General features: G+C 37.1%; 1 protein-coding gene across 2 annotated transcripts; it reads right to left on the bottom strand.

Annotated features, from left to right (window-relative positions):
* Positions 1-600: 600 nt before the first annotated feature.
* On the bottom strand, positions 601-21,934 carry dync1li2 (dynein, cytoplasmic 1, light intermediate chain 2). Of its 2 annotated transcripts, none has more exons than XM_081359347.1 (13): positions 21,722-21,934; positions 21,011-21,084; positions 20,335-20,451; positions 19,849-20,079; positions 14,312-14,478; positions 12,210-12,303; positions 10,682-10,817; positions 10,424-10,535; positions 10,270-10,329; positions 7,283-7,324; positions 6,920-7,037; positions 6,123-6,257; positions 601-3,941 (listed from the first exon to the last, which is right to left on the bottom strand). In XM_081359347.1, the coding sequence occupies exons 1-13, from the start codon at positions 21,814-21,816 to the stop codon at positions 3,925-3,927; spliced, it is 1,398 nt and encodes a 465-aa protein (XP_081215473.1). In that variant the 5' UTR covers positions 21,817-21,934; the 3' UTR covers positions 601-3,924. The 2 variants fall into 2 exon arrangements, with proteins under 2 accessions (XP_081215473.1, XP_081215472.1); XM_081359346.1 differs by having other exon boundaries at positions 603-3,946.
* Between the last annotated feature and the right edge of the window lie 275 nt (positions 21,935-22,209).

Below are 22,209 nucleotides of genomic sequence, written 5' to 3'. Positions count from 1 at the left end.
TGCAGGCACACCTGTAACAACAACTAAAAACTAGCTAGTTAAATAAATGCTAAATCAGCTTGCCACATTGTGCATGTTTTTTAAACACTAGTATGCAGCCTTCCTAGACAGCAATGCTGGCACTTTTTCTGATGTTAAAAATACTTTCTACCAGCTTGTACAACTAGTAATTCGTTTGTAGATTGATTTAACCAAAACAGTGAAAATGCTGACAGTAACCGTATACTTAGAATACACACACTCACAGAGTTAAAAATATACATTCATGTAACATTTTACATATTTAAAAGTTCGTTATAGGCGATGACTTTATGAACTTTTACATAGAACGTGTTTAGCCTTAAGATTATATTTCGGAAATTTATGCATGTAGGCATCAAACATCTGACACCAAACAACGGATGGATATTGGGAGAACAGCACTGCCTCCCACTGGTTTGGTTCCCAAACCATCTGATTACTGACGTCTCTGATCATTTGAAACGGTTTAAGTCTCAATAGATGTAATGAAATGTAATGTCTTATTTAATCAGTACTGTTATAGTGTGCATCTTCTGAAATGAAATGACATGACAAACAAAAAACTATCACAAGATAGTTGTAGTCTGGATTTGTAGTTTATTTAAGCCAGGACTGAAAAAAAAGACATTTCCTTATCTTGTTTGCATTAAAAGCAAGATTTAACATGGCCACATACTGCATCAAGTTAAAGCCATACAATCAGACTCACTTTACGGTATAGCACACAAACAGTCCTTTGTGTGAATAGAAAGGTCTTTCAATTCCTGTATAGAAAATTTTGGAAGCCAGAATATTTTCTCAACATTTTCTTACTTACAGGGGTAAGTGCATATTAGAAGGATTATGCAGAACAAAGCGGTCAACTTCCATCCTAGTCTGAATGAAATACATACAAAATGTGCTGTTCATTATATAATTGCAATCATCCCCAACCGAGGGAAAGAAATCAATGAAGCTGAAGCCAAGTAAACTTGTTTCTTTTGGTGGCCACCCTTAGATCTTTTATCCATTGTGTGTCTCCTTTGGGAAAACTGATGGGTTCTGAGTCAGGAAGCTTTTTCAAGTACTTCAGGCATCTCAGGAGCAGCTTGTTAGTTCTTCAATTTCTTAGTCCTTTAAGTTGTTGTTTATATTTGCACCAAGCTACTATTAAAATCAGTAACCAGCTAAATTTGTGTAGGAAAAACAATGAAATGTTTAAATGCGAACAATGTGTTGCTTTTTAAAAATTGAACTAAGACGAATTAATAACAGTTCTTCGCTTCCAGTAAAACGGTTACAACATCACGTCTTTCGGTGGAAAAAAGGAGCCATGTTCACAGGAATGTGTCAGTGATACTTCAGTACACACAGTGAGATTTCAGTCACACAGCGAATGTAGAATGCAGAATGCAATGAAATACTTAAGTGCATCTTAAGTGCATTTAAGGTTATGAGCGCTTTTAAAAGCAAGTAGAACGTTATATGTGATCGGAGGCTTCATTAGTGACAGCCCAAGAAATTCTCACACAGTCTGTATAGATGTAAAACCTTAACCGCTAAAACAAGAGGTATATAGTCCAGACTTAATGTTGTGCTTGAATATCAGCAAATGCTTTATAGCCCTGCCCATCATAAATGGAAACCGTTAAGCAATATTAAGCAGAATAAATGCAAATTTCATTCGAGTTCCTTATCTCTAGTTTGGTATGAGATTTTTCTTTTCATATTTCTAACACAAGTTCATGGAAAACAACAGTAAACTCAACATGTCTTGTGGTCTATTCCCTTGAAGAGCTTAAAAAGAAAGAACAAAGACTTTTAACTCTAGTGAAAAAAAGAGAAAAAAAAAAAGAAATCGGACATTGAACACAGACCACCACAGTAAACAGAGGATCCGTTCGGAATGATGGCTTCTCCAGGCCCGGCCAAGAACGGCCACCTGGGAGAAATTCAGGGCAGCTACTCGACATAGACATAACATGTGGATTCTACATCTTTGGTTCCAGATTCCAATTCTTTGCGTTTTCCTTTTTCATCTGAAAATGTAATGATCATTTAAAAGCCACTTTTAGCTGCTCCATTTACAGTTTCTCCACAACAACAGCAAGGTTAAAAACCTTAAGAAAACCATTACATCATGCCTGTGGATGATTCGTCAAGCTAAACCAACTAAACTTGTTACATGTTCAATGGCCAAAAAAGAAAAACCGAAAACAGTTTGCTTGAAACAAGGAATTCAATACAATACAGCATCAGTAGTGGAAGAAAATGTTGAGAAATTGACTATGAAGATGGACGAGGCTGTTATATGGACTCAAACCTACCCTGAGTGAAGAGACAGAGCATGTGGAGTGACAACAGTGAATGCTACACTGAAGGCAAAGTCGTCACTTCCAGTGGGCACTGAGGCAGGGCACATAAAACAAACATGCGTCGATTGCTTACAGAGACACCTACACTGCGCAGAAACCGGGAATGTTCAACATTAATCAGTCCTCAAGTTATATATATAAATATATATTTAAAAAAACTGCTAACAAACAAATCTGATATCTCATTTGTAAGGACTGACAAAAGACACGATGTACAGTCGGTCGCTTGGCCACTTGAGAATGGTGCTAGTGGTTTAAGCCACGATTTCAAACTTGAGGGTGGGACGAAATGTCCCGTCAAGATGCTAAACATATTTTATGTTGATAGTGACATTCAAGAAAAGAAAGGCAAGCTCTCTATGGCAGCAAAAAAAAAAGAAACTAGGCCACTGAAGTAGGCAAAATGTGTAATTTTAGCAAAAAAAGCAATGACCACAGACAAACAAAAATAAATTACATGAAGCTGGACCAAAAAAAAAAAAAGAGAAAAGAACCATTGACTGTTGATGCTACAGTGCAATTCCTCTTTTGGAGACAAGCACCTCCACTATGACACAGGCACTTGGGGAGTTATACTAGGAAAGATGCTGCCCTGCCCCTCTCCTCCAAAAACAACCATAGCCAAAAGAAAAAGCTCAGCCTGATACTCATCAATGCTTGTATCATCTGAAATAGTTCTCCATAAATTGTTAAAATAACTCAATTTAATACAAAAATCAAATCAAAGCTTGTGTCGCAAATATTTACATAATTCAGAGGCGGTGTGGCAATGTCTGCCATTCCTGTATGCTGAAGGCCAATGGGTATTTGTCATTAGTGTCATGACATCAGTGATGTTAACCGTGAAGCTTAACGTCTCACTGATAAAACACAGAGAGAAAATAACAGCTTGATTTGCTTGCTTCTTTATAAATACATCAGCATAAATGCAACTATGTTTGTACACACTATATACTTTTTGCAAGTACTTGTTTTCGATGAATATGTTTAGGCTTTTAGCAGTAGTTGTAGCAGATTTCAACACTGGAAGCGACTGCGTGTTGAATGCAGCAGTGCGATCTGCTCTTGTCAGGAGGAGGGGAATGGGTGCGGTTAAAGGTGTCCTAAGCTAAGCAAGGCCCCACACATTTAGAGGTTTGACTGCCGCCTCAAGGAGAGAGCACCCATTACCTGACCTGCCATGCCACACCAAAAATTAAATCACCACAAATAAACAAACAAACAAACATAGAAAGGGGTCTGGAAATGAAAACAAAGAAAAGCAGTTGCATCTTTTCAAATATCTACCTCTCTTTCCCCCATAACATCAGAGCCTATACATCTGACAGAATCCCAACACGTTCGGTCTGTTTGCTGATTGACACACAAGGTGGGGGGAATTTTGGTCATGAATAGCATTTTTTTTTTCTCCTTTATGTCATTACATGTTGATTTCCAGAGTGGACAATGCTGTTGACGCGCTCATGCCTCGTTCTCTGTCGCTGGGGTGTTGTTGGCCGTTACCATTGAGTCGGGGTTTCGAGTCAATCGGTCCAGTTCCGCCTGGACGTCAGTCAAACCCGGCTTCTGCCCTTGGAAAAAAAGAGAGGAAAAAAAAAACAGAGTAATCTCCTGTAGTTTCTGTGTTGTAAATAAAAATAACACAGGTTGGTTATGTGGGAACCAGTTCGGTGGATGAGTGCTGCATGCTGGTATGCATTCAAAAAGAGCATGCTGTGCGGCTACACAAATGCAAACTTACTAAGAAAGACATGAAAAGGGAAAGAAAACAAAACCGCATGGGGTTCTTTATCAAAGCACAATTTCATTTACATGCTGGGGCCATAACGGCAGGTAAAGAACAGCAAAGTGTTAATATATTAGAACTTCATGTAAATCACTGTAACTAGAGGTCGACCGATTGATCGGATTTGCTGATTGCTGGAACAATCGGTTATCGGCAAAACATACATGCAGATAGTTTTTCTGGGTTGTGTCCGCTGCTAGAAGAGTTGGCTGTCGTCACACAGTAAGAGAGCGGCCTCTAGAGGCGAAATAAAAACTATCACTGACGCCTCATGGAGTTTGTTTTGACACGTGATGCTGCGCTGAGGCAGAGTGGCACACTTCAGATGCGGATTTAAAACAGACAAAAATGGTATTTATACAGTACATGTTTTTATATCATTATAAAGTCATTTGTTGACTAGATGCTGCATTAGTACAGCAGTATGTTTGCCGTCGAGGCTGGGATGATGCTAACATTAGTAGTACCTCAAGCGGTTAAAACAAAGTCTGGCCCAAACGTTTAATGTCACGATTGTTGCCACCTATTTGCATTAGTTTATATCCAGCTGGTCACTTTTATGCATTCGTTATGTAGCGAAGTTGCATATATAAAGCTAGTGACATGAGAAAAACTAATATGTTCATGTAGCCGACAGAAACATGCAAACAAATCAGAAACTTATTTGATTTCTGTAACTTGTCACTGTAACATATGTAGCTATTTTGATTAGATAATCAAGTGTTCTAAAATAGAGGCAAATAAAGTGTGAGAGTATTAATACGAGTATACATATGCGTCTAATTTCAATGCAATGGCGTTTGAGTAGATATTTAAAGATGGCCATGTTCTATAAGCATGACTGTTTGGGTGTATATGAAATAGTAACACTTTACAATAAGATTCCACTTGTAACACCAACTAAGGTTAATAAAAGTATTGTTCATTGTTAATTTCAACATTTACTAATAGATTTTTACATTTTAAAATCTCTTAACATTAGTTAATGCACTATGAACTAACAAATAATGACCAAAGTATAATTTATATATTATTTTTTATATGTAGTATAGTACATTTTCATGGTTCAGAACTATTTTTAAATTTTTGTAATAAAGTTCAACACTATTTTATGTGTCATGTCTGTTTTCATCCAGTATTCATTTTAAAAAGCTATCGGTTGATTAATCCGTTATTGGCCAGCGCAGGCCAACCTAGTTATCGTTATCGGTAAATTCCACTATCGGTCGACCTCTAACTGTGACAAAATATCATAAATGAAAAGTGCAGTTGGTATGAATTTGACATCATTCTAAGTATGAAAGCCAGCGAGTATGGGATATCACCATCCATGGTGGCGTCACTCACACAGGCTTTTCAGCCCATTCCTTCTGGTTACTCTCTCTGGCTCTAAAGGGTAAAACTCCAAAAAAACAGCATTGTCCAGAGGGAACAAAAGAACATTATGACAGAAGGTGACCAGGTGAACCTCATGAAGGATTGTACAAGTCATAATACAACCCAAAATCAAAAGGGGGACAAAAACATCTTCAGAATGTCGTGTTTTCCATGTTTACCAAGTTTTTGAGACTTGAGACATTGCATTCAAAAGATACAGGCCTATCATTCACTATGGGCTACACTCAAATATATCAATCTATTGCTCAGCAATAATTACATTAATTTTGATAACTTTTTACAGGAGTATCTTGAGATGGTGCATACCCGATTTCATATAATTCAGACAAATGTCTTGGGACGACTTGTGTTTTGCATAAAGAAACTGAAGCCAATTCTCACTGTTATTTTCTCACTGCTAATAATAATAATAATAATAATAATAATAATATTACTCTCGTTAATGCAATCCAGTAATCTGGTTATAAAAATCAAGACTTTGGGCTAAGATATGACCCATACATAGCAGTACTTTGTGAGATTCACCTGTTCCTAGACTTGAGGCTGGCAAAGGAAGAATTTACCTGTTTTCTTGGCAGAACCTTGTACAGCCGCTCCTGCTCCTGTCCCTGGTGACCCAGGACTGCCCGGCGCACCTGTCTTTTTACTTAGCAGACTGTTGAAGAAGTTGGCCAGCACTCCCTCATTTGCTGCTGCTCCTATAAACACGCAAATTAAATATCATGACCTCAAGTGACAATGGGGAGGTCCAACTGATATTCATTTACACTGAGCTACTGAAAAGCACATCCAGAACTACAATTACCACCATTATAACACTGAAAGGGTTATGGTTCCTTGGTTTCAATGGCACTAACTACAATGCTCACAAGCTGGCTATTAACTGAAAGACGGTGAAAAAATTTCAAAAATGTGAAATATGATACCTGATACCCTACAGGGCGGGAAGGTTTAAGAATCAATTAAAGTTGATTTAATTAAAGCGACTTGAATCTATTCCTGCTGGTATAGATATGCTTTCCAGCTGAGCTTAATGATGGGAACATTTCATTTTTCCCACACCAACTGGAACCAGCAGAAATAGATTGTTTAGGGAATTATTCCAATGGTCTCCTCAGGAGGGCAGTGTTTTAAAGAGGTTAGAAGAACACTGCAAGACAGAGGCAGAAGGATGATCCAGCAAAATGAGATGAGTGTGGGAGAGAGAGAAAGAAAGAGAGAAAGAGAACAAAGTGCTCATATTTAGACTTGACTGCCAAAGTGCTTGACTGCACAATCATGTGTTATTTGTGCCGCACTGATGAACAGAGAGCCATGAGATCACAAAGCTTCATTTAGGTTCTGCATCAAGATATATTACCTTTCATGTTGGGGTCTGGTTTCTTCACTGCGGTCATGGGTGAGACACTAGCCACATTTGTAGGCCCTGTTCGGCCTGTTGGCCGGGGTGAACCAGATGAAGTCCGGACAGGAGACTCCTACACACACACACAACACAAACAAAAAACAGGAATCAGGAAAATGCAAAAGCAATTCAGAAGATTTAGATTTCTCAACACACAAATCACTAAATAGGAATCTAAAATGCAATTTAAACCAACAAAAGCATTCGGTAGCTTTTGTAAAATTCTAAAGCATAAGTGTCAAAATATTATCTCACAAAATCCTCAAAGCAGCATAACACTGTCACACTAAAGTGTGTGCGGTCTGAAGTCACACTTACTGTTCCTCTTGTGGGTGTGGCCGGCTGCTTAGATAACAATGACTGTAATAAAGTAAGAGAAGACATGAGAGATGTAAAACCTTAATAAAAAGCTTTATTCGTTATTTTGAAATACATATGCTACTGTTCAAACATTTGGGGTCAGTAAGATTTTTTTTGTTTTTTTAAGAAATTAGTACTTGTTTTCAGCAAGTATGCGTTAAATTGATCAAAACATTGATAAAGAAAGACATTTTCAAATAAATATGCCTTGGTGAGCATAATAGACTTTTCTTACCAACACTATGATGTCATTTAACACAAGATTGTATTATACAACGACAGTTATCTAGCTGATACACAACACTTTGTTTGTATTCCATGTCACAGTCAGTGATCTTTTCATATCAAAGACAAATACAAGAATGTACTTGGTGCAATCAAAAGGAGCCGCTTAACAGCGGTGACCGTGTTTACATGCAGCTTAATATTGTTAACCCTTAAACGGATAGCTCTGGTCTTTAGTGACCCAGGACGTCATTCACTAGCCTCCTCCTCATTTATTTTTTAAAGTTAGACAACAACCTTCTTGGTATTCCTCAATCAATTCATTATAAACAATATAACAATAAAAAAAAAATAATAATTATAAATGCCTGTTTTCACATAAATGTTTTGGAAAAATTGTATAGGGTCACTGCGAAACAGTGCAAGTATATTTTTTCTGCACAACAATAATTTAATCTTTGATGACTAAATAAGTGCAATACACCTTTATTTAACAAAATGGCAATGTCTGATACACAATGATGAAGTGACGTTTCACTCATAGTTACCGCAGGCAGAAAACAAAAGAATAGGAAGAATCATCAGCAAAACTTGAAATGGCTCAGCAATTTACTTTAGAGCAAGTACTGAACACGGTCAAATATTAGTGTCACTGTCACTTGATGGTGGATCTGGTGAAGAAGCTGTCAGCGATCAAAATATTGATTTTGAAGATGTTGAAAATGATAGTTTTGAGAATATGTTTGAGATCATGAATATGAGCCAGATGCTGAATGTACTGGGAAATACGGCTGAACGATATTCTGTTTTAACATCGACATCGCGATGTGCGTATGAGCGATAGTCGCATCGCCAGAACAGTGATTGGTTCGCTGTGCCGCAGCTCACCGCTCACAGCCAACATTCACAAATGGGCGACGAAGAGGATCCGCCGCCGCAAAAAAAATATATATATATGAAGTCAAAATAAGCTATTTGGGACTATTTCGTCTACAAAAAGGAGGATGTTGACCAAAAAGAGGTACTTTGCTGGAGTGTTATAAAGTTGATGGTTGTCTTTTTTTAAAAAGTCATTATTTTTCGTGTTCGCATTTATGAGGAAAAAACAATGTTACGTGACAGTTAATTACGGATGCGACCGTTATGAAAGCGGCACTAAAAGACTGCTTTAAAACTTTCACAGAGACCTCAAACAGAAAGCACAAAGGCTTTCTTTAAAGCGAATTTCGTCTTGTATTAATTGTATCTTAATTTTAATCAGTGTTTCATTATCCATTTTCCTGGATTTAATAAATAAAAAGTAAATATAGCAGACATAATCACGACACGGAGGCAAAATATATCTATTATCTACAGAAATCTCTACTTTTAAACAACCATTCAAAACAAAATAAAGCTAGGTAATCCGTATAAAAAGTGCATTTCTCTCAACTTCATCTTTACAGAAAACACTTGTTTATTAATAAACAAAATGTCTCATTGTAATATTTTACATATAATAATCATTACTTTTGCTGGTTCTTTGTGACAGCTTTTAGGTGCCATTTACATGAACGCGTAAACGGCAGCACCAATCAGCACCGAGAGAGAGAGAGAGAGAGAGAGAGAGAGAGAGAGAGAGAGAGAGAGAGAGAGAGAGAGAGAGAGAGAGAGAGAGAGAGAGAGAGAGAGAGAGAGAGAGAGAGAGAGAGAGAGAGAGAGAGAGAGAGAGAGAGAGAGAGAGAGAGAGAGAGAGAGAGAGAGAGAGAGAGAGAGAGAGAGAGAGAGAGAGAGAGAGAGAGGAGATTATATAATAATATATATATATATTTTTTTTACTTATTTTGAGGAATTATAGCCTTATGAACAACAAGCATCTGTTAAGAGCGCCGCCACGTTGGATTGCGTAGAACTTTCACCGAATTCTGACAGAAATATGTTCTTATTTTGGAATAAAATATTAAGTGGCCTTTTTGTCACTTGTAATGAAGCTTGCTTATTAGTGAAATTATTAATATCATGGAATGGTAATTATTGACTTAAGCCAGAATTGATGGCTCGCAATATCGCAATATATATCGTTGGGAAACAAATATCGCAATGTAATTTTTTTTTCCAATATCGTGCAGCCCTACTGGGAAATGAGCTCTGATGAGGACAGTGATGATGGTATAAAACATCTGCTCAAACTGAACCCTTCCAAGATCCAAAAGGTAACAAAATATGCTTTATTTTATTCTTTTGTAATTGTTACTCTAATATCAGGTAGAGATCCATCCATGTTAGGTCGCTAAATACTTGAATATGTAATAATGATTGGTGAAACATTCATGCATTTAAGGGTTAAAGATCATTCTCAATAAAAACCTCACATAAACACTGTTCACAATTGATTAAAATATTTGACAAGACCCACAGTGAACATCCAGAGAATGTGCCAAAATGCAAGAAGCTGGCGTACAATGTCCATTAGAAATGAATTATTATTTTAAAATGACCAAATATTGTGTAATTAAACCGTATCCTGCACAGCTGTCAGCCAATGAAAACATTGAAGAGTCAAATGGGTTACTGTAATTAAACTAATGAGAGACAGCAGGAGGGCACTGTGAGAAATGCATGTTGACGCCAGAGAAGAGATCACTTGATTGGTGGAGGTATGTTCTGACTGCCTTTGTTATATGTAACTTCAGCACTGAATGAAGAAAACCTGAACTTAAAACTAAAGTCTGTTCTCCTACCTGCTGTTTCATGAGGAAGACCTGCTCATCCTCTGCACTAATTTCCTTGTCATGCACCAACTTTAGAGACAAAAAAGGATACAAAAAGGCACATTTTACACAAGCAGAACAAATTAAGGTCAAATTCTCATTCCTAGGTTTTGTCTCTCCTCACCTTTCGTACAGGAGGTTTCGTTATAAAGTCCTCAAAGGGATCTTCAGGTCGAACTGTTGTGAAGTTTTCATGCAGGATTGCAATTTTCTTGTCATTGTCCCATCCGGATGGACTATGCAGAGATTTAAAATTGTTTTAACAGAAACCAGTTTGACGGACTTGCACCAAATTGAATTAGACATGGTTTTCTTGCATAAAAAGATGAATAAGATAATAAAAAGATAAATGCAATGTTTTAGGGGATTTCAGAGATCTCACATGAACACAGTGTCCTTCTCAACCACTAAGGCAGGCGTTGTAAACTGGAAGTCGTATATTTTGTGCACCATGTATTTGTAGAGAAGGTCCATGTTCTTCTCCTCTTTGACCGAAGTGTAAATCAAGCCAGCTCCATCTGTGAGACTTGATTAAGGATGAGCATTTTTTTTTACAGGAATAAAAATTACTCTAAAATGGTTAGTTCATCTCACCATGTATGGTAAAAAACTAAATGGCCGAATATTGCGTTACATGTCATTTTTTATGTAAAAAAAAAACTCATTTATATTTTTTGCAAGTAAAAACAATAAATTGCTATATAATTTACGGTGAAAAACTGAAAGAACATTCCCAGAAATACCTGCGTTATACATCACATATTATATTTTATGTAAATAATTTGGTTTCTTCTCATTGTTATCAGTAAAAAACATTAGGGCAGTATTGTGTTACATTCTGTTTTTGAGTTAATGTCTATAAACGAGCAGTGGTCACGTTTTACGGACAGGTTACCTTTACCACCTGTATTATTATGGTGGTTATCAGTACATTTTAAGGTAAAGAGCAGATTTTGGTAGGGCTGGGTGATATGGCAAAAAAAATAAATCATATCTTAGTAATTTTTGGCTGAATGGTATACGATATATATCTAGATGTCTTCTACTTTTTCTATTTGGATAAAAAAAAATTCTGTGCTAACAGTATTTCAAATAAAATGTTATTTCACATACTGTCCAATGTTGTCCTACAAACAATGTTCATACTGAAGGCTATGAAGACAAATATAGTGAATGAATATAGTGTAACCATGTAAGCTATGCTATATGTGCAAAAAAAAGGGGTTAATATTAAATTACATTCTAAAAACAAAAAATAATGATTTGTAAAGCAAAAGTTAATTTCACTAAACTAAAAATGAAAATAACAACAAAAGCACAAACTAATAAGGCTATTTCATTACCCCATTACAACAGTCACTTTGCAGTTACTGCTATCATAAAAATACATCTACTTGTAGGTTTAGAATTCTACATAGGGCACATTGTCCAACAACAAATATTTGAGCAAAATGTAGTTTCTTTCATATGTTGAACACAAAAGAAGATATGTTGAAGAATGCTGGTAACCAAACAGTTGACTGTAGCCACATTATCTTTCTCCATACTATGGCAATCAATGGTGCCCATCAACTGTTTGGTTACCCATATTCTTCAAAATATCTTCTTTTGTGTTCAGCATATGAAAGAAACTCATACAGGTATGGAACACCTTGAGGGCGAGTAAATGATGACAGAATACATTTGTTTTAAAAGGCCTTAAAATAAAGCGTCTCATGTTCAACACAAATATCTGATATATAATAATATAATATAATATAATATAATATAATATAATATACGATGAATTTCTGGCAACCACATCTGCCAGTTTTTTGCAGTAAATTCACATGGATTTTTACAGTGTACTGTATAGGGAAAGAGTAACATTACAAAAGCAAATATATTGAGACTGATTTTGTATAGGATACACTGTAGACAGAACCGCCGGATGTGAGACTGAATGAAGTCAAAATGCTCCTCCTTGTAGTCGTGCTCCTTCTCCAGTACACTGACTGCATCACACTAAAAGATAGAGACAGCAATCAATCATTCGAGGGGGTGTCTTAAGTGCAGTAAAACATCATACTTGACCTGAACAACAATAGTGAAATTGTCATTTTTGAGTGAACCATCCCTTTTTAAATGTACTGAAGCTCTAAGATACTGTTTGTTTTTAAAAGACAGACTGTGACGACCTGTGTGTTTAATGGGGTTTTCCCCAGCATTGGATGGATTACACAGTTTTTTTATAGTTTTTTCTTTTGTTAATAAACAACTTGCTTTAACAGTTTGGCTTTCTCGGGTGTCCCAATTTTTGTCGCGTCCCTTTTGAGCCACGGGGTGTAACACAGACATCCCATCCTAAAAATAGCAGACAAGCACACACATGCGCAATGGGACTCATTACGAAGCAGCAGCCATATTAGTGAATGACTCAGGTTGTGGCAGATTGCCAGCCATAATCGTTTTGGCAGGAAGAGGAGGTGCCGACTAGGCTGCTTTAAAATCCAGGAGGCTTCCATGAGCATCACTGGAAATGCAAACTCATCTCTGCATGTCACAGACACCGCTGACCTTCTACTGAACCACAGGACATACTCTCTCACTCAATAATAAACATATCCTGTCTATAACACTTTAAAAAGTTACAAATGTGACAATGAATGAAGCCATGCATTTTATAAATAGAGAAGCTAAACCTTCTTGAAAAAGATCATTTTAAAAACTTTTTTCTCCAAACAATGAACATCAATGGCATCCAATGTTGTTTGGACCTCAGCATTCTTCAAAATATCTTTTGTGTTCAAAGAAGAAAGAAAGTCATGCAGGTTTGGAACAACGCAAGAGAAAATGACAATTTTCATTTTTGGGTGAACTATACCCTTATAGGTGTTGTTGCAGATGGCCAGTGAAATGCTGCCGTTTCCACAGATCTGTAACGATGATGCTAATGCATATTAGATTAGATTAGAATGAATTTTGTGCTTTCAAGTAAATTGGAAAGAAAATGTTCTGAAATTCAATCAGGCTCTATTCTCCTCTATTCCAGGGTGAGGCAGTTTGATCACTTTGCCTCTTGACGTTGAAGAGAACAAAGAGCGAACATTTTACTCTCAGACCTAAACCCCCTCATTTAAAAACAGGTTGTCTTGCATGCACCCAGGGCTGGAGGGAGGCTAACAATAGTAGAGAACATTGAGCATGTTCTGATCTGAGAGAGCATGTGAGGGGAGCATGGTCAGTCTGCAGCTCTGGACCTGCGGGCTACTGAGACTCCATAAAGAGAGCTTTTCATCTGGATAAACACACTCGATGCATCAGAAGCAAAATTCCCTTAACACTGAGCAAAACAACTCAAAATATCCACTCAAATTTCCAAAACAGTGTACCTACAAATTCCTATTTATTCACAGGACGTACATTATCGTTCACAGGTTTGGGGTAGTAAGACGTTTTTTTTTTCTTCTTCCTGAAAGAATCTGTCTTGACTTTTATTCAGCAAGAACAAATTACATCGATCAAAAGTGACTGTTTGCACACACACAGACTATAACATTGTGTTACAAACACTCTAATGTGATTCATTTTGAAGCATTTATTACATTTATTATACTGATATGTTAAAGGGATAGTTCACCCAAAAATGAAAATTCTGTCATCATTTACTCACCCTCAAGTTGTTTCAAACCTGCATGAATTTCATTTTTCTGCTGAAGATATTAAGATATAAAAGAAGATATTTTGAAAAATGTCTGTAACCAAACAGTTGATGGACCCCATTGACTTCCATAGTATTTTTTTTTTTTCCTACTGTGGAAGTCAATGGGGTCCATCAACTGTTTGGTTACAGACATTTTTCAAAATATCTTCTTTTGTGTTCAGCAGAAAAAAGAAATTCATACAGGTTTGAAACAACTTGAGGGTGAGTAAATGATGACAGAATTTTCAATTTTGGGTGAACTAACCCTTAAAGATAATAAAACACTGGACCCAATGTGACGGGTCAAATGATCTGATCACTTTCACCTACCTTTGTGCAAACTATGAGCACTGGAATGCCCAGGTTGTGTGTGAGGACGTTGTCTCCCAGGGGCAGCAGCACACTCTCATCTTCTCCCGCAGCGGCTGGCCCTCGTCTCTGGGGCGAGCTCGGCGTGGCTTCCTCTGGCTCTACATATTCCTGGAAGGCCTTAACCACTGCAAAGAGAGCAACACACAAGCAGGGTCAAACCTTTAAACATTTATTTACAGTAAACAGTGTCAGTAGGTACATCATAAAGTCGAAAATAACAGAAGCATCACATTACACATTGCTGTTTACATCAGATTGCAATTTAAAACATTATTTTACAACAAATTCATGACATGACAACATTTAAATAAGCAAAGGCTACAGATTATACAAAGATAGATTTCTAGCAATAAGACGACAATGGGGTTTAAAACAATATATTAGATTGATGATGACGACAAAATAATTTATCCATCCATCATCAACCTCCATCAAGTTTGACTCGTTATTTCTTTAAATGGCACAACAATGCATTTCTAGTGGACCTGTAAAAGTTATAATATAAGGCCCTGTTTACTAAGATGCGTTTTGGTCGATCGGATCACAAGTGGACGAGTAAATACAGGTGTAAACGTGGTCTAAAACATTTTGAGCTTCTCCATTCTCGACCACTTCCAGAGGTAGTCGAAAACGCATTCGATCGCAAAATACATTATGGGAAGCGCAGTAGCCAGACTGGTTTTAAACTTTGTCAGCTAAAGACCCAAGTTTGATTTGAAGAGGAAAAACGTATCAAGTATTTTTTCTCACAGCACCATTCCTGATTTCTAACACACACACACACACACACACACACACCGCATTCAGTCTGGTTTTGCGGCTATCAAAACAGAAATGAAAGCTGCTGCTCTCTGTATGTTTTTCTGTTTTCTCCAGGCGCATTCATGTGTACACTACACAAGCTTATTTTGTCCATTATATCGAAAAATCTGAAAAAGCCCATACACCTGCCCACCCATAGACTCTCCCCTCGAAGAAATCAGGACAGAAGTGGTTGAAAGTGGACAAAAGAGACTGTGATTGTGTGAACTCAATGGAAAATTAAATCAAGCGAAATTTAAAAATACACAAGTAAATGAACAGAAATTTAACTTTTGGGTGAACTATCACTTTAAGGATTAAATAGCCTCAACCAATAAAAAGCCATACAGATATATAGAACATCCACAGATTTAGGACATTCCGGTCAGGTTACATAAGACCCAAACAGACAATCTGTCCCAAAAAAAAGATTACATTTAAAAAAAGAAAAACATAAATAAATAAATCTTAACATTGGCAAGGATTTGTAGCATGTTTTTTTTTTGCCCAAACAGTTCATTATCTGTGTAAGTCAAACTGCCTGAAATCATGACTTGTTATGGACACATTTGAGTTGCCGATGCCTGTAGAAGAGCAGCTCAGATGAGAACAGAGCCGACAGCACATTCTCAAGACTCTGTCTGAGCTCTACATTACAGAACACAGGAGCAGCAACCCAAAACAATGTTAAATACACAGGAGTATATGAAGTGGGCATGGTGGTGATGTGCGCAAGTAGGTGGCTGGAATGGTCTTTTATTGGTGGTAGATTGAGGAGGTGGGGAGGGAGGGAAAGGGGGAGGAACTTCCTCAGGAACCTTAAGAATGCAGCTCCAGATGACCCAGAAACCAGGCAAGCTGCACAACTTCCTTTAGCGTACTGTTAATGGAACAACACGCTGCTGGAATAACAGACACGCCAGTCCTAAAAGCAGATTTAACATATACTACCGTTTAAAAGTTTGGGGTCACTACAATTTATTTTGTTTAAGAAATTAATCATTTCATTCAGCAAGCCAAGGACATATTCAAATTTTCAACAGTGACAGTAAAAACATTTATAATATCACAAAACGTTTTTATTTCAAATAACTTTCTATTCAAAGAATCCTGAAAAAAAGTGTTACATCATGGTTTACACAAAAATATTAAGCAGCACAATGGTTTTCAACAATAATAATAATAATAACAATAATTAAAGCATCATGTAACATTGAATACTGGAGTAATTGCTGCTGAAAATTTCGCTTTGCCATCACAGGAATAAATAATTTGCATTGCAATATATATTTAAATAGAAAATAGTTACTTTAAATTGTAATAGTATGACACGATATTACTGTATTTTTGATTAAATAAACGCAGCCTTACTGATGACAAACTTTTGAACGGTAGTGTATTCATCACGCATAAATCTCTTTATTTAGCCTACTAGTTATATCACTCTCAGTTACCCACACCCAGCGATGTGAAGTGTATGTACATGTTTCCACAGGAGCCAGAGTTCAAGATAATCTGTTGCAAACCAATAAACTACTTGTGTTCTTTTTGGACAAAGAGTCCATTAGGAAATTGTAATTATTTCCAGAAGGCAAGCCAACGTTACCCGTCTAGTGATTCTTCTTAAATGATAATAGCCAATAGGCAAGAGTTCAATATCACATGGCAGCGTCTGCAGACATTTTTAAATAAACCCCTTGGTTCTAGTACTGCCTCATCTCCACAGCTCTCTAAACAAACTCAGGCATAGTGAAGAAAAAAAAAATGAAAAAAAAAAATGTATAACTTGATCAGCCTGTTTTCACCAGACAATCAACACTGAAGTTATGGTAAAGATTTTAATCTGCAGTTTTCTTGATCAATATGACTTAATGTAATATCCTCAATCAAAAGAAGCACCAGTTTACAATCACTTTCTACTGTCGACTTTGACCAGCTTTCACAAACAAGGGTGGGGACGGTCAACAGAATACACACGTCCAGTGCGCATTTGCAGGCATGAAGCCATCAGAGTGCTAACAAGTGCATCTAAAAATCATGATGACAGAAAACAAAAAAGTAAATACCAATTAAGTAGTGTTGTTTTTGTAAAAAGAAAAGCAGTTACAAGGCCACATTTGAACAACACACACACAAAAAAAAAAAGGATTTCCAAAGTACATCCAGATGTCACTCTACATAAAAAAAATGTTCAGTCAATGTGTTAGCTGACTAAGAGCTGTGAGACGGTATGTTTTAGCACAGTGGTTTGAGTTGTGCTGGGGTGTTGCGCTCATGCCCTGCTCAAAACAATGAGTTGAATGTCAGGAACGTCTGAGAGAGCAGACCATGATGCAACGCCTTGTAAGAGAGGCTGAACTGTCCTTCCCACTAGAGTGCTGACGTCACTGAATCCGGTCAGATGTGAGGAGTGAGCAGAGGCTGCTTGTGCTTCCTTAAGGAAGCAACGGCCCCTTTTCTGGGTGGGTCGGTTTAACAAAGCTGAGAGCAGATTGAGGCTTAATGTGTTTGGACACCAATTCAATACATGCAACATTTGGCAATTGTGGGATGTGAACTTGAAAAATTAAATTTACACCATGTTCAAAAGTTTGGGGTTAGACAGATTTTTGCAATGTTTTTGAAATAAGTCTCTTATGCTCACCAAGGCTGCATTTATTTGATCAAAAACATGTGAATGTTGAAAATATTGTAACCCTGGTACTTTTTTCAGAAATCTTTGATGAATAGACAGTTGAATTGAACAGCATTTGTTTGAAATAGGCTAGATCTCTTTGGTAATATTATAAATGTCTTTACTGTCACTTCTGATCAATTTAATGTGTCCATGAAAAAAATAAATAACAAAACTGACCACAAATTTTTGATTGGTAGCGTATAATAAAATCAACTTCTGACAGCAGAAATTAGCACCTGAGAAACACAGTGGATAGGTCACTCACAATATCAAAATGGCAACTTCAGTGGATCCTATTTCAGCCAAGATAATAGATTAAAATAGGGAATGTATTTGTAAAACATGGGGATGATATGAATGATGTTTCCATGAAACATTTAAAATCATGCTTTAACTGTAAAAGTAGGCTAAAACTTTGAAAATCATAACAGATAGCATGTACTGTATGATGAAAAAATATTAGAAGGTTGAAAGCCACACAATAAGGTGGTCATACTGTTGGGGACATAAAGAGCTAGAGATTCAAAAACTACCCATTCAAATGTGTTGTAAAACCACTGGGCTTTGTATTTCATATGCAAGCTAAAAAACAATACCATTGCCAAGCCACTTCCCCATTCTGCTGTCACAGCCCTGTTTACAGGGCACATGCAGAAACAGTCATCCTCAGAAATAGCCTCTCACTTCATGTTGGAGCACTCTGCCTCTCTCTTCAGTCACTCTTCTCAAACGCTATTGTACCAGCTTGATGTTTTCATAAACCAAAACACCTTAAGCCATCAAATGCATGCTCAGTCAAAAGTTTAACACTTTTCAAATCCAAAATATTCACTTCAAGCCTTGATAAACATTACCATTTAGTTTGGGGTCAGTACAATTTAAAAAGCAATTAGGCCTACTACATGTATTCAGCGAGAATACATTAAATTGATCAAAAGCAACAGTGACGACATTAATAATGTTACAAAAGATTTCCATTTCAAATAAATGCTGTTTTTTTTCTCTCGATTTCATGAATTATGGGGGGGGGGGGGGGGCTAGACACATGCAGTTTTGTTTATTAACCACTAGAGCGCCAAAAGACAGTTAAATTGGAATAATATTTAACAATATTAGATTTCTTACTGTATTTTTGATCAAATAAATGCAGCTTTGGTAAGAGGCTGATTTCAAAAACAACAACAAAAAAAAATCTTACCGACCCCAAACTTTTGAACTGCAGTGTATCTGTATGTAGGTTTTTGAAAACATGATAATTCTTCTCAGCAAGTATTTAATTTTACTAACACTTCCTCGTGAGGCAGTATTTTGTGTCCACTATGATTCTAATAGCAAGAGTCTGACAACATGGGTCATGCAAATTTAAAGCACAAAGACTGCTTCATATCCAGACTGTCATTAAACCATCCGACAGTGCAGGCATTCCTGCTCTCTCATAATAAAACTCGATTATGAATGAACAAAATCATTTTAATAAAAGCATATGATGCCTTATATTCACATGACTTACTATATTACCTACCGAATTCTCAACATAAATAAAAGTCCTTTAATGTTTAAGCTACATTCTTCACTATATCAAAAACAACCAACCAAAAACTTTCTGCACAATCTGTCATTGACTGTAGTGTCAATAAATGTAGCAGCCAGTGTCACAATCTAAACATTAACATATGATCAAAACATAGCCTACAAGACAAGGAACGATTCTCACCAGAAAAGGCACATTTGAAAACTGACATAAATGTTAAGCGGTCTCAACATTCATATTCCCACCTGCCTGATATGGGTTGATATGATGCTGCACAAAAGGTCCTCTAGCTGAACAAACATCCTGCAGCTATTCATGACCACTTGAGTAGAATAAGATGTCTAGCATAAAGACAGCTGAAGGTAGACGATATGCACACGCTATAATCACCCATAATATCACTTGAATCTGAATGAGCCCTACAAACAAACAGCAAGGTGTTAATACTACTACAACCTAGTAGCAAAAAAGCAAAACAGCACTTACTCCTCTGCTCCATCTCTCTCATTTCCTCAGGTGGGATCTTCAGTTTGTCCACGTGTTCGCGCAGCACACTCGCCCACTTCTGCAACGACTCCATGATGGTCCAAGGCCGTGACATGTCCACCACAAACACAACTAGACTGTCCTTCAACGACTCAGTGGTCACTGCAAACTTCAGCAAGCCTTTGTGGTACAGGTCTCCATCCAGGATCCACACGCTGCAGCGAGTTAAATCTGGAAGAGTTTATAGTAAAAATATATTTTTGAAAAACTGAATAAACTGCATTTTCTACATGGAGTAAATGATAATAAAATAAAATATTTATCATTTATATTTTTCATGTCATTCTAGACTTTATGCAATTTGTTTGCAAAACAATACAATGTCATAGTGCGGCCTTTTAACACAAAACAGGCCATTAAAACAGCCAAAGCTTCATAATCCTTACATATTTTTTTTTTTTTATTCTTTTATTTAAAATCACTTACCCTCTCTGTCTTCATCCTGGACGTTCAGGTACAAGTATTCCAGCCCTCTACCTTTCTTACTATGCTCGGCTCCTTGAAGTTTTGTCATGAGTGTCGTCTTTCCTGAACCATCCTCCCCTAAAACACCAGAAATCATATCACTCATAAATCATGACACATCAGTGTACTGAATAGTAAACTCCTAAGTGTTAAGACAAAGAAAATTATTTCAGCTTTATGCCTAGGACAAAGTTAAAGGGATAGTTCACCCAAACAATGTATTTTGTCATTATTCACTCACTCTTATCATTCCAAACCTGTATTTGTTTCTTAGAAACTTTATTTCTTATGTAGAACACATTAAAATATATTTTTGTTCCATAAAATGGAATTCAATAACCAAAACAGTTTGATTAGTACCAGCATTCTTTAAAATATCTTAATTTGTCTTCTATAAAAAAAAAACAGTAAGCCATACAGGGTTGGAACAACGTGACGGCGAGAAAAATTACACTAGTATAATGTTTTGATGAACTAGGCTATCCCTTTACAAGCTTTATACATTGTATTCAAAGAAATTTGCACATTAAAATGAAGCAGCGTTCGTCGATATTGTACGCAAAACATAAACACACTTTTAATGAACTATGAATTTTGACTGAAAACAATAGTCAAGAAAACAAAAAAAGTCACATACCGAAAAGCAATATATTTTTCCCAGAGGGCAATTTAGAGCTTGAGCGTGTGGAAACTTCGCTGAGGATTGAAGACCTGAAAAACAAAACAAATGACCACCGATCACTTGCCATTCGTGACATTAGCAGACAGGGGCTTTAAAGCGTAGAAAGCAGTTGGATGTTTAGTTTCGTCTGCAGATACCTGCAACTAGGTAATATAATGTTACCAAAACATCCACAAAAAGGCCGTTACAAGAATGAACCTCTCACACGAGAGATGGATGTCAATCAACCGTTAGATCCCATCAGAAACAAAAATCACCAGCCAGTTTCCTGACAATAATCATCACCCGCATTTCAATTTAATTAGCCAAGCAAAGCTTCATGAGAAAACGACTTGAACACTTCAAATGTGAAAACCGTTGAGTTTAAATGCTAGCCAATAGCACACAATATACACAAGTGAGCATGACATGAGCATATAAACCGAGACAATCTGCGTCCTAACGTCCCAAAAGACTTTCTTTATTATTCAGCCCGCTGTAAAGGTCTAATCTAGCCTAATCCAGACTTTGCTGTAAGTTTATGTGAAGTGTTTTGGGCTCATCCGGGACCGGCGTCTGAACTGGGCAGCACCCGGCTGGTGACAAAGCAGCACTTCACACTGTCAAATTAACGGACTCCTTGCACAAACCGCTGCACTTCAGGACACTTTGAGGGTACGAGCATACCAGAGGTTTTGTCCTTCATCATCCTCGTTACTGTTTTCCATAGTGTCGCCTGTCCCGGCTGCGCCCAGTAGCTTCTTCTCTAAAACGGGAGCCATCTTGAGTGTAGATGCACAAAGGGAGGCGCACACTGAGCGCCTGAGGACCTCGCACGAGAAGCTCCGCGAACTACCTATCCTACTACGGCGAGGGACTAGCTCATTAATATTAACTACGTACCTTGTCGTCCTCCCAGTAAAAGCAGACGTTTGTAAGTGGGTTCATGAATATTAATTAGGCACATGACAGGTTCGGGTTGTACAAAAGCAAAGACAGCGTGACCAAATTAATATTCATGAAGAACGACTTCGCCGTAGTAAGAGTCATAAATTATCGCACAGTGCTCTTAGAAATGTAAAAACCCGAAAGAAGAACAGGACACGTTTTTCTTTGCTTGTTTAAAATACTATGCAGAACACACGAAATCATAAAATACTTTTTGCCCTGATGTT

The sequence above is a fragment of the Scardinius erythrophthalmus genome (genome assembly GCF_964197995.2).
Source record: "Scardinius erythrophthalmus genome assembly, chromosome: 2".
In the NCBI taxonomy this organism is placed as follows: Eukaryota; Metazoa; Chordata; class Actinopteri; order Cypriniformes; family Leuciscidae; genus Scardinius; species Scardinius erythrophthalmus.
The sequence above is the reverse complement of the archived record's forward strand: the minus strand, read 5'-3'. Positions and strand labels throughout refer to the sequence as shown.

Bases quoted from the DNA above. Each gene is read 5' to 3' on its own strand.
- dync1li2 (XM_081359346.1), bottom strand. From the start codon at position 21,816: ATGGCTCCCGTTTTAGAGAAGAAGCTACTGGGCGCAGCCGGGACAGGC. The intron at 10,536-10,681 runs GTGAGATCTCTG...ATCTCTGCATAG, and splicing joins GAGAAGGACACTGTGTTCAT to TCCATCCGGATGGGACAATG. The intron at 10,330-10,423 runs GTGAGGAGAGAC...TTGTCTCTAAAG, and splicing joins CGAAACCTCCTGTACGAAAG to TTGGTGCATGACAAGGAAAT.